Below are 12,822 nucleotides of genomic sequence, written 5' to 3'. Positions count from 1 at the left end.
CTGTGAGCTGAAAACAGCCTATCGAGAGGCCAAAGTCTAGGGCACTGATCAGCAACTGGCATTTAAAGGAGACGTGGAGATAGAATGACGTGGGCCCCCCACCAACCCTGGGCACCCCCAGACTCCCCAGCTCTCTTGTAGGCACACGCTGCAGATGCTGATTTTCCACATCCCTGGCACAGTCCTTTTACATGGGGCCCCCCAAAAGCCAATATTCTGCAGCTATTGGGACCCCCAGAAGATGACGGGTGCACTCGCCTTTTAGATGAACGTCTGTTCTCCGACAGGCTCAGCTCTGATTTCAATCTTTGCTGCAGTTTTTCTTAGGGGATTTAAGCACCGTTGACAAGACCTGGGGATAATATTTTGTACACTTTTTTGTGGGGGGAAGGAGGCTGAATTTCAGCCAATAGGCCAGAGCTTGCAGGGACCTGCCAGGAGAATTCTGAACATAAGAGCAGGCATTCTGGGTCAGCGCATGTAGCCCAGAGCCCGGTCTTCCGACTGTCATGGGGTGTCCACCCATGCAGGATTGGTAGCCAGGTAGGTCTGTTACCTGCACAGCTTGCCCCTGATAGGAGAGCCTGGGGGGTAACTACAGAGGGGCCCTGTTAAGTGTCCCTGCATGACGTGGAAACCTCTGGGAAGAAGGTGCCAAGGGATGGGAATGGCTGACACGGGGCAGGAGAGGGAGGGGCTCTGGGCTTAGCTATATCAGAGGCAGGGAAGATGATACCTGCCCCTCCCACCAGGAGCCATGTGGAGTGGCGGAGTCTGTGATGGGGCGTCCAGCCAACACAGGCTGGAGGGGGGTAGGACTGAGCTCACAACCGGCACCTGGAGGAAGAGCCAGAGAGCAGGAAACACGCCCAGGATAGAGGGAGGAGCGTCTGGAGCAGATTGAACCAGAACCAGGAGCTGTAGGAAGCTGGGCAGGGCAGGCAGTGAGGGCTGGGAGAGGAAAGAACAGAGCTGCTGGGTTGAACGTCCCCCCACCCAGCCCTGGGGAAGCGGCCCCAGCAGGGCAGCGAATGAGCAGAGCTCTTGGGTCACTGTGGAAGGGAGAGATTGGACGAGCCGCGCCCTGGCAGGGGAGCACTGTGGGACCGGGCTGGCGGGCAGGGAACAGAGGAGATTTGGTTCCGCAGTGGGCGAGGGGCTGCAGGGCAGAGCGAGAGAGAGGACGGGACAGAGGGAGCGGCAGTGAACAAACCGTGGAGGAGAGGGGGCCTGACGCGCTAACCCCCAGGCTGAGCAGCGGGAGGCGCTAGACAAGAGGTGAGTGGAGCGTCCTGGGACTCCGCCTTGGTGGTGCCAGGTGCGTCGGAAGGCAGGAGCAGAACAAGGCAACAGTGAGGGATCTTGTCACCCCATCCCAGCTTGGGGAAGCCCGCGTGTCCCTGCGCCTCCGAGCACGGGGCTCCCCTCCGGACCCTCCTGGCCAACAGCCAGTGAGGAACCTGCCCTCCCAGAACCGACCTAATTCTTTTGTGAGCCCAGCTCTGCTTCTGGCCTGTGCACGTCCCCGGCAATGAACTCCACAGGCTGCCTGGATGTTGGGGGAAAAGTTTTCCCTTTTTCTTTCCTGTCCACTCCACGGTTCCTTTCTATGCTGCCTCAGCCCTTTTTTCTATATTTGTCTCTCTGTCGGTAAGACAATGTCTTAACTAACTAACTCCTCTGCCCTGCTTAGCCAAAATCAGCCAGCATGTAAGCACAGAACAAAACAATCCCACCCAACCTGCATGTGTTTTACTGCAGTCTGCTGAGAAACAGAAATTTCAAGCCGAGACCTCGCAAGAACCAAGAGCTGATAGTTAAGCTGGGCAGAATAGCGCCAGTCATTCATGTTTCATGAGGTTGTAAGTGTATGTGCAGCATGTTTGTGATGAGATGTATTTGTAACTGTTACTTTGAAATACAAAATTTAGTATTTTATTGAGAATGTTTTTAAATGAAAAAATCCAATATACATTTGAAAATCTGATTTTTAATCTACACCAGAAATAATCCAGAGCAATAACACCATTTGAAATCCTGTCTTGTTGTATTTGACAGAAGAGTCTTAACCAAAGCAAACAAAGTCAGTTTCAGCAGTTCTTTCATTATCGCTGGGAGACAAAGACAAGGAAGAATGATGAAGAAAAGCAAAATAGGGCTCTGGATCACTTTTGTCTTTGCCCTTTTCTTTGTCTGTAAACTTTTCTGGTCCCCTGACTACAACTTCTCATGCGAGCTAAGTCCTGAGCCGTACCTGATGCAGGAGGATGACGTGAAACGGAGCAGCGGCATCATCTTTGTGGAGACCACAGACCGTCTTGAGCCTTCTCCATTGGCTTCATGTTCTGTGGAATCTGCTGCCAGGGCCTACCCCAACAGACCCATTCGTTTCTTCATGAAAGGGCTGAACAGTAACATGTGGCGCGATTTAAATTCCACTTCCACAGCCTTGGCTCTTCTATCTGCCATGGAGAACGTCTTCTTTCTGCCTCTCCCGATGAAAACTATTTTCTACGAGACCCCTCTGCTCCCATGGTATTGCAAGGTGAGAGGAACTATTAAGGGGGAAATATTATTGATTAAAATTCAAAGTAGAAATGGAGGGAAATGAAGGGCTTGGAACATTTTTATTCAAGTTTTGAAGCTGTTGTCATTTTGCTGCACCCAGTGTGGACTCCTTTTTTATGACACTTTGCCGTGTATTAGTCAAAATATTGATTGAAATTGTTATGGACATTGCACAGTTCCTGATGGCAGGAGTCATGGCAAATAGACTATTCTTATCATAATGTTCACGATCCTATTTTCTCCAAATGGTGAATCACCCCCTTTTCCAAAAAGGCAAGAGATCGATTCAAGTGTTGTATTTGAAAAATTTCAGTCAGCATGAATTTAAAGTGAGGATTTACTGCTGGAGAAACATGGTTTTAGGGCTTGGTGAAGGTGTCTGACTGCCACAAAAATGTCTGGGTACAAGATTTAGAAGCAAGAGAGAAATTCAGAGGTCAATTTGAGCAGAGAGCTCCAATTTTTACCCAGAAGTGGGGGCGTGATTCTTCTTAGCTGCCTGTTATTCTAACAAGTGGCTCGCATTGGCTAGTTTCTGCCAGAAACTGGCCAATGGGAATGTGCTTGGGGAAAGGCAGTTCCTAAAACTTCTCCCCTTCCCCGCAGCTTCAAAACAGAAATGGAGCCCTGCAGCCTCAGCGGGCTGGATCCGGTCTGCGGGCCGTATTTTGCCCAGGCCTGTCTCAAGGAATAATTGCGAAAAGGACACGAGAAGCAAGAAGCCTACTAACCAACCAGTGGGGCCACTGGACGATCAAGATGCTAAAGGAGCACTCAAGAGCGATAAGGCTTTTGCAGAGAAAATACATTAGCTCTTGGCATCAATCTTCATGATAGACAGTGTGAAGGAATTTCACAAACCCGAATCACTTATTCTAGGTGACAAATCTGAGGCGCTGGTCTAGATTGAGGTGCCATTAAAGGAAGCTCTGGAACAAGATGTGATAAGTCACCGGACGGTATTCACCCCAGAGTTCTGAAGGAACTCAAATATGAATATGCAGAACTACTAACGGTAGTGTCAGAGGGATGGCCATGTTAGTCTACACTGGAAAAACGCACGAGGAGCCCTTTGGCACCTTAAAGATTAAGACATTTATTTGGTCATAAGCGTTCACGGGCAAAGACGATGCATCCGACAAAGTGAAGATTTGCCCACAAAAGCGTATGCCCATGTAAATCTGTTACTTTTATAGGTGCCATAGGACTCCTCGTTGTACTTTGCAACCTATCCTTTAATTCAACTTCTCTACCAAATGACTGGATGACTGGCAGATAGCTAATGTGACACACATTTTTAAAAAGGGTTCCAGAGCTGGCCCCAGCAATTACAGGCCGATAAACCTGACGTCAGTACCCAGCTGTCTGGTTGAAATTATAGTGAAAGACAATATATCCAGACATGTAGATGAACATAATTTATTGGGGATAAGTCAACATATTTTTTGTAAAGGGAAATCATGCATCATCAACCTATTAGAATTCGTTGTGTGGCCAACAATCTCGTGAACAAGGGTGATCCAGTGTACAGGCAGTCCCCAGGTTACGTACAAGATAGGGACTGTAGGTTTGTTCTTAAGTTGAATTTGTATGTAAGTCGGAACTGGTACATACTGTAGGGGAAACTCTAGCCAAACATTTCTCCAGAGCTCAGTTTTATTCTCCCACACCTCACTTCCCTCAGTCCTTTATTCTCAAGATGAGGTGTCTGCTGAGAAAAGCCGCTCCACGTCTCCCTGGTCTGCTGAGGGGGGCGCTAGCTTCGCGTCTCCCTGGTCTGCTGGGGGGAAGCAGCTAGTGCGGGGTTGCCTCACCCCGTTTGTAAGTAGGGATCCGATGTAAGTCGGATCCATGTAACCCGGGGACTGCCTGTACTTACATTTCCAGAAAGCCTTTGACAAGGTCCCTCACCAAAAGCTCTTATGCACAGTTAGTGGTCATGGAAGAAAAGGAAAGGACTCCTCATGGACTGATAATTGGTTAAAAGATAGGAATTAAAAGGTAGAAACAAGAAGTCACTTTTCAGAATAGAGAGAGGTAAATACTGGTGTCCCACAAAAGTCTCTTCTGGGACCAAACCTAGTCAACAGAGTCATAAATGTTCTGGAAAGTCATGGCAACAGTGAGACAGGAAACTCTGCAGCTGATCCCAAACTACTGAAAATAGTTAAGTCCCAGACAAATCCTCCAAAAGGATCCCTCAAAACTGGGTGACTAGGCAACAAAATGGCAGATGAAATTCAATGTTGGGAGATGCAAAATAATGCACCTTACCAAACATAATCCCAATTACACAAGTAAAATGATGGGGGCTAAATTAGCTGTTACCACTCAAGAGTGAGATCTTGGAGTCATTATGGAAAGTTCTCTAAAAACATTTGCTCAAGGCAGTCGAAAAATGAAACAGAATGTTGGGAATCATTTGGAAAGTGGTAGAAAGGCAGAAAATAAATAAATCCATGCTGAGTATGGCATGGGAATGTGGTTGCTGCATCAGTGTAAAGAGATATTGTAATTGTATAGAAAAGTGCAACAAAAACGATAACAGGTAAGGAACAGATTCTGTATGAGAAGAAACTGATACTTTTCAGCTTGGGAAAGAGACCACTATAGGGAGATATGGCTGAGGTCTGTAAAGTAGGGTGTGTCTAGACTACAGGGTTTTTTTGAAAAAACTTCACCTCCATCTAGACTGCAGTCATGTTCTTTCTAACGTAAATTGAAAGAACACGGCAGTTTTTTCGATCGCGGTAAACCTCATTTTACGAGGAATAACGCCTTTTTTTCGAAAGTACTCTTTCAAAAAAAGACGCTATTGCATGCAAACTGTGCTTTTTGGAAAAATCTGCTGGTAGTCTCCATGCTCTCTTTCAAAAGAGGCTTTTTATTCTTTCGAAAAAGCCTCTTTTGAAAGAGGCTTGCAGTCTAGACGTAGCCGTTGTGACTGCTGTAGACAAAGTTGATATTTACTCCTAATTATACAAGGACAAGTGGTCATCAAATGAAAACTGGCATCAGGTTTAAAACAAACAAAATGAAGTGTTTCTTCACGCAGTGCATGGTCAACCTGTATTTTTAGGCAAAGGATGTTTGAAGGCCAAGTCTATAACAGGGTTCAAAAAAGAACTAAATAAAATCATGGAAATTAAGTTCCTCAATGGCTATCGGCCAGTATGGGCAGGAATAGTGTCCCTACATTCTGTCGGCCAGAAGATGGAAATGGATGACAGGGGAGGGATGACTTGATGGTTGCCTCTTCTGTTCATTCCCCCATGAGCACCTGGCACTGGCCACTGTCTGAAGACAGGATCCTGGGCTAGATACTTAATGTGACCCAGTGTAGCCGTTGTTATGTTATTATGATTCAGATCCTCTTTATGTTATAATTCTTGGGTATTTCCTTGGGGTTTCCTGTGCCTGGGACACACTCGTACAATGACACTGAACAAAAGTTACATCTGCTCTTGCCTTTTTCCAGCGCCGTGTCACACCTGAACAAGAAAAACAGCCAGTCATTGACAAAGGGATTACAGTTAGGACAGACACGTCTGGGAGTTTTGTACAGTATATAGCTAACAGGAGCAGGAGTTGAGATGTTTCGAAGTGGAGTCAATTGCATCTCTGTGATCCCTTTCCAACTCTGCAGGTAAATCCAGCCCGGGAGAGGTACTGGCTGCATGTCAGCGCAGATGGTATCAGGCTTGCGCTCATCTGGAAATATGGTGGGATTTATATGGACACTGATGTCATCTCCATCAGGCCTGTTCCAGTAGCAAACTTCCTCACGGCCGAGGATTTCCAGTTGGCCGGCAATGCGATTTTTGGCTTTTCTCGCCATCACAAGTTCATCTGGGATTGCATGGAGGATTTTGTTCAAAATTACAGAGGACGTATTTGGGGCTACCAAGGGCCCAGGTTACTGACAAGGAGGCTCAAGGCGTTGTGCCCCGTAACCAATTTCCATAAAGTGGTTACGGATATAAACTGTCAGAACATTTCTTACTTACATCCTCAGCGTTACTACCCCATCCCCTACGTACAATGGAATCGGTACTTCCAGGTCTGGGAGAAAAGCGTCGACTTCAACAACTCCTATTCTCTGCATCTGTGGAACTACAAGAACTGGAAACACAAGCGTGTGGTTGCAGGAAGTAACACCTTAGTGGAAAACCTCTTCAAAACATATTGCCCCACCACGTATAAAGTCCTTATTCAAGGCCCAGAAGGCAGTGTTCCGTAAGTAACAAAACAAGACTGAATGACAGCATTTAGCGGAACAACGTGACTCTTCCAGCCCTCATGATCCTGGGACTGAAATAAATTGTGCACAACACGGATCTCCTGAGTCAGTGACTCTCAGCCTTTTTCTGTCTGCCGGTGACTTTGTAGGACAGAACCTCTCACAATCCACCTCTTCTCTGAAGATTCCCCAGGAGCTAATGAAATCAGTAGGCAAGCAAGGGTGTAAATTCCTCTGGGGATGACTTGATAAGTGTGTCTTGTCCTTTTGGGAATGTTTTCCAAAGCACTGAAGAGATCGAGGAACCTGAGTCCTCTTGTGAAAAGTCACGTTGGCTTTGGGTTCCAAAGCTCCACTGAAAATCAGGCCTTTGGTGCCTACAGATGCCTGTAACTGCTTTTGAAAATCCCATTGGGCATCTCTCCTCCCCTGGAGGTGTCTAAATGCCTTTCATCATTCGTCCTCTTGGATGCTTTTGGAAATTGTGCCCGGTCATTTGCTGTGAGTGTCTATAGCACCCTGTGCAATGAGACTGAGGCTTCACCGTGTTACTGTAATATTGATGTTCAATAACGGTGAATACAGTGGCGCTCAGCGAACAACGGCCCGCACCTCCCGCCCCCCTCGAGGTGTTCACTACGATTGTTTGTTTCTCCTTTGCTTCAGCTCCGGACCCCGCCTTTGCACAGTGTGTGCAGACAGGCGGCTGCTGCAGTCCTGCAGAACCTGCCGTTCCTGGCATGACACGCAAGGGCTACCATGCTGACATGAGGCAATTCCTGTTTATGGCCCGGGAGTCTCCTCCAGCCAGTCCACAGCGGATGGGCCCCCCATTCCCTACCACTCCGTCCCACATAAATCGTTTGGCACTCTGACATTCTTTTTTCCCCCTTTTTTTTGCCAAGTGCCTGGAAAATAATCTAATCTGCTGGGTTTGTCCTGGGGCTGGAGATTTGCATCGTTCTCACCGGCGCTGGGGCAGGACGGGAAAGTGTCCGTGGAGCGAGAGGCAGGTTCCTGCGCCCGCGGGCTCAGCAGGACCAGACCCAGCCTGTTGCATGCACAGCAGCTGTCTGCCCGGCAGCGCCCAGGCATGCGGGTGCGAGAGGGCTCGAGTTGGGGGAGAGTGAGGCCCCTGGAGATGTATCTCTCTCATCTCCAGTGCTGTCTGGCCCTGTTCGGGGGGAGGGGCTGTGGATTTACCTCAGGGGTGGGAGTAACAGGGGGCTTGCATTGGGGGCTGCCTTTTTTTGTTGTTTTTTTGCATGTCGAAGGTGGTAGCCCCACCTCCCTCAGGAAAAACTCTCGCTGGCTGCAGACCCGACTGTGCCCTTCAGGGTGTGGGGCCTGGTTCTGAAACTGCTTAGCAGGCTGCCAGCCTCCCCCAGCCTGGCAGCGAGTGACACCCCTGCATCCTCCCGGGGATGCAAAGGACTGAGAAACATGGGCCTGGCCTGCTCCTACCACGCCGGCCTGTTCCCTTGGGATCTCTGTGACTGGCCCAGCCTGGCGACACGGCCCGTCCTGGCCTCAGGGAGCAAGGGAAGCGAACCACGACCTGGCCCTGCAGAGGCAGAGTTTGCAAAGCGCCGGGCCGGGGGCTCGGGGCTCGGGGCGCGCAGGGTCCCAACGTGGCTATGGAGGCACCGGGCCCTGCACAGCTGCTGGGACACAGGGAAGGTTTCCCATGGTGTAACCCCCCCCCCCCCTCCCCCAGGGAATTCAAAGCCACCTGGGAAAGCAGCTGCCAGCACTGAGCCCCCGCAAAATCCGGGTTCCTGTGGGCCGGCCTGAGGAGAAACCCCCACTCAGCTTGTTCCTTGCTGGCATTTTCCTGGTGAAAGCCTCTCCCCATCCCTGATGTTTGTGGGGAAAACAAACTGCAGAGCGCGCCCCACAGCCATAAGAGCCACCGGAGTTTACGTTAATTCGTTCAGGGACCATGTAGATGTGAGTTTCACAGCAAGTCGACTGACCTTGTGTCTGACAGCTGGCTAGTAAGGGAGTATCCCAAAATACCTGTCCCGTGTCTTAAGAGCAAGCCCGTTATTTCACTATTCCGATGTCCTTCTAAACCCCGTTCCACGAGGAGCAAGGGACGCTTCGGATCAGGCGGTTATTTTACACAGCACCAGGTTTTGAAATAAGCTATTTTGAAATGAGATCGAAATAAGATGTGCAATTTGCATGGCTCACATTGGGTATCTTGTTTCAAGCCACGGTGCCGTGTAGACGCACCCCGGATGGGTGAACACTGGAATCCCACAGGGATTGAAGAGCACGTGCTGCAAAGAGCAGCAGGAGAGACGTCAAAGGTGCCACAATCTGAGTATCACTGACCCGGGGAGGGGTGGGGGGGGCTCTGAAAATTCACAAACAGCCTCTGCCTGGCCCCCCCTGCCCCGACCCAGTAACCTGGAACAAAATCTTGCCCCTCGTAGAAGGTTTTTCCCTCTTCCCCTTTACCTGACGTGTGTCCAAGGAGTGAATCCCAGCAGCCCTCGGTGCCACTGGGACCATGGTGCCCTCCCTCCCCGCACCTCAGAGCTGCTCCAGTGGCCATTTAGAAGGCCCAAGGCTTGGGCTTCTCATCCCTGCCTGTGAGCCGGTCGGGCTCTGGGAGAGGTGCCTCCCCCTCGGGGTCAGGGGCGGCCACTCCGCCCCACAACACCCTGTTTAGTCTTTTGGGGAGTTAACGGTGGCTTTGGTCTGGAGCCCAGGCCCTTGCTCAGGGCAGGCGGCAACAAATAGTTCAAAGCCCAGCCTGGGGCGGCCAAACAAACACACAGACCAACAGTCTTAGCGGGAGCACCCAACTGGATGCCTTGCTCAGGCGAGGTCCAGGCTGCGGTTCGGGCACAGCCGAGGGGCAGACTGCCGGCCAAGTGTGGGGGCCCACCCACTCCACCAAGTCAGCAGGCCTGCCTCACTTTTCTCCTCAGAGACGGCAAACGGCCTCTCTGCCGGGGCCCGAAGCAGAGTGGAGGGGGAGGGAGAGGGGCAGGGCACAAAACCCTGGGGCAGAAAAACAAGGAGGAGAAACGCTGGGGAAAGCGGGAGGGGGTGTAAATATGTTTGCTGCCCAGGGCACTGAAACTGCCTCCTTACGGCTCTTGACACAACCACAACTGATCCCCCCCCCCCCCACCCCCTCGGCTGCAACCCTACTGCATTGGCCCTTCCAAGCCTTCCCTAAGGATGAGCAGCCCCCTTAGACGGGCCGGTTGCTGATCAGGAAGCAGGCCCCGAGCCATTAAACTCGGCCTAGTGACCCCAAAACCCTTCCTGTGCCTGCGGGTGCCGGGAGACTCCAGTGTGAGGCAGGGTGGGGGGTCCCCCCGAGGGGCTGGGGTCTCTCTGCAGGACTTACAACTGAGGATCTCTGCCCCCGCCCCACCACCCCCACACACACTGGTATTAGCACCTGGAGGGCTCTCTCCCCGCCCCAAGCTGACAGTGAAAACAGAAACTCCGTCTAATCCGGTTGCCCAGGCTCTTGCAGGAAATTGCCCCGTTACAGTGTTTTTACAGCTCTGAATTGTTTACTATCTGCCTGCGCTAGCTCTGGAAACCGGCATGTGCAGGCAAAGAGCCAACCACCGCCCCCTGGTTGTTTCCCTGTCGACCAAAGAGCAACTGCACCTCGTCATTTAACCATTTCATTTCACAGACGGCAGATCCCTTCCCAGGCCTTTTGTGCCAGTGGCACAGCCGGTCCCCTGCAGACAAGGAGCACCCCATGGACGTCCCCACAGCTCCATGGTGGTGCCGTTGCAAATAGGGGGAGGGCAGCGAGCCCCAGGGCAGGGGCAGCCCTAGACTAGCTGCCTGCAACTGGCGCCCTAGGCAAATCATGCAATCGGTGCCCCCGCCTCCAAACCCCTCAAAGATATTGCGCCATCATTTGGCACCCCATTTAACTTGGCACCCTAGTTCGCCTATATGGACGGGCCTCCCTGCCCCAGGGAGCAATTGCAACTCCTCCCAGCTTGGAATTGACTGAGAACTTAATAAGCGTGCTTTCTATGCCAATATCTAAATCGTTGATGAAGATATTGAACAGAGCCGGTCCCAGAAAAGACCCCTGCGAAACCCCCCTTTGTGGCAGGATTGTGAACCATTAATAATTCCTCTCTGAGGGTATATCTACACTACAAAGTTAATTTGAACTAACAGACATTTGTTCGAATTAACTTTCAGAGGCGCTACACAGGCAAACCGCTAGTTCGAACTTAATTCGAACTAGCGGAGCGCTTAATTCGAACTAGGTAAACCTCATTCCACGAGGACTAACGCCTAGTTCGAATTAAGTAGTTAGAATTAAGGGCTGTGTAGCCACTTAATTCGAACTAGTGGGAGGCTAGCCCTCCCCAGCTTGCCCTGGTGGCCACTCTGGGCACCACCAGGGAAACTCGTCTGCCCCCCTCCCGGCCCCGGAGCCCTTAAAGGGGCACGGTCTGGCTACGGTGCCTGTGCCAGGTGCAAGCCTGCCAGCGCCCAGCCAGCAGACCCTGCACCTGGCACAAGATGAGCCAGCCACCCGCTGCCACCCAGCCCTCTGCCTCTTCCCGGGACCAGGCTGGCGGCTCCCAGGAGCCTGCTCGGGGCCGCAAGAGGCGGGCGCCCACCAGGTCTAGTGCGGACATCGTGGACCTCATCCACGACCTCCGCACTAGGCACAGGAAAGTGGCCGTCTAGGGCAGGAGAGCTGCCAGCCTGGCCACCCAGGAGCAGGTTTGCATGAAAATCAGGGTGGTCCAGTGAGACCCCCGACCATGAGCCCTGAGCTTAGAACGGCCGTACTGGGTCAGACTAAAGGTCCATCTAGCCCAGTATCCTGTCTGCCGACAGTGGCTAACACTAGGGACCCTGGAGGGGATGGACCGAAACAATGACCAAGCCATTTGTCTCGTGCCATCCCTCTCCAGCCTTCCACAAACTTTGGGCAGGGACACCACTCCTACCCCCTGGCTAATAGCACTCCATGGACCCAACCTCCATGACTTTATCTCACTTCTCTTTAAACTCTGTTCTAGTTCTAGCCTTCACAGCCTCCTCTGACAAGGAGTTCCACAGGTTGACTATTTGCTTTGTGAAGAAGAACTTTCTGTTATTAGTTTGAAGCCTGCTACCCATTCCTTTCCTTTGGTGTCCTCTAGTCCTTCTTTATGGGAACTCAGGAAGAACTTTTCTGAATGCACCCTCTCCACACCACTCATGATTTTATAGACCTCTATCATATCCCCCCTCAGTCTCCTCTTTTCTAAGCTGAAAAGTCCCAGTCTCTTTAGCCTCTCTCCATATGGGACCTGTTCCAAACCCCTGATCATTTTAGTTGCCCTCCCCTCTCCCACCCTCTCTCTTCCCCTCTCCCACCTCCCTTTCCCAGTCTCCCCGAGTTTTGTTCAATAAAGAGAGTTTCTATTTTTGAACACACGTGTCCTTTATTTTGTACATCAGGAAGGGGGGCTAGGGAGGGGTAAGTGGAAGGAGGTGAGGGAGGAATGGGGTACGAGCCCCCGATGGGGAGGACTGGCTCTGCGGGCTCCTCAGGGTGGAAGCTCTCCTGCAGCCTCCCGATTAACCGGCCCCCCCGGATGGCAGCCTGCGGCAAGTGCAGCCGGGCTGATGGCCGAGTCCTGTGATACGCTGAGTGTGGGCACTCAGGGCACTCCAAGCCAGGACTGCTTTGCTGTCCCTCATCAAGTTAGACAAGCGAGTGGGGAACCCCTGAGAACTGTCTGTCCAGGGTGGGGGTCGGGTCCCTTTAAGCACAGCCCTCGGCTAGCCTGAGACAGCAGCTCCACGCTCTAAGTCCTAACCTGATGCCCTGCCGGCACTGCTTCCGGCCAGCCTTAACCTCAGTTCAGGGTCCACTCAATGTGGACATGCTAGTTCGAATTAGCAAAACGCTAATTCGAACTAGTTTTTAGTTCTAGATGCGCTAGTTCGAATTAGCTTAGTTTGAATTAACTAATTCGAATTAAGTTAGTTCGAATTAGTGCTGTAGTGTA

At 51.3% G+C, this 12,822-nt stretch overlaps 1 protein-coding gene across 1 annotated transcript; it reads left to right on the top strand.

The window, feature by feature from the left end:
• The first annotated feature begins 2,134 nt into the window (after positions 1-2,134).
• On the top strand, positions 2,135-6,808 carry LOC102453840 (alpha-1,4-N-acetylglucosaminyltransferase-like). Its single transcript, XM_025187141.2, has 2 exons — positions 2,135-2,545; positions 6,215-6,808. Exons 1-2 carry the CDS (start codon positions 2,135-2,137, stop codon positions 6,806-6,808), a joined length of 1,005 nt encoding a protein of 334 aa, XP_025042926.2.
• The last annotated feature ends 6,014 nt before the right edge of the window (positions 6,809-12,822 follow it).

The sequence above is a fragment of the Pelodiscus sinensis genome, chromosome 10, assembly GCF_049634645.1.
Source record: "Pelodiscus sinensis isolate JC-2024 chromosome 10, ASM4963464v1, whole genome shotgun sequence".
NCBI classification, from domain to species: domain Eukaryota; kingdom Metazoa; phylum Chordata; order Testudines; family Trionychidae; genus Pelodiscus; species Pelodiscus sinensis.
This window is presented reverse-complemented; position numbering and strand designations above follow the sequence as displayed.

Excerpts from the sequence above, each read along its gene's own strand:
- LOC102453840 (XM_025187141.2), top strand. The coding sequence starts at position 2,135 with ATGATGAAGAAAAGCAAAATAGGGCTCTGGATCACTTTTGTCTTTGCC. Across the intron at positions 2,546-6,214 it reads TGCTCCCATGGTATTGCAAG|GTAAATCCAGCCCGGGAGAG; the intron begins GTGAGAGGAACT and ends CCAACTCTGCAG.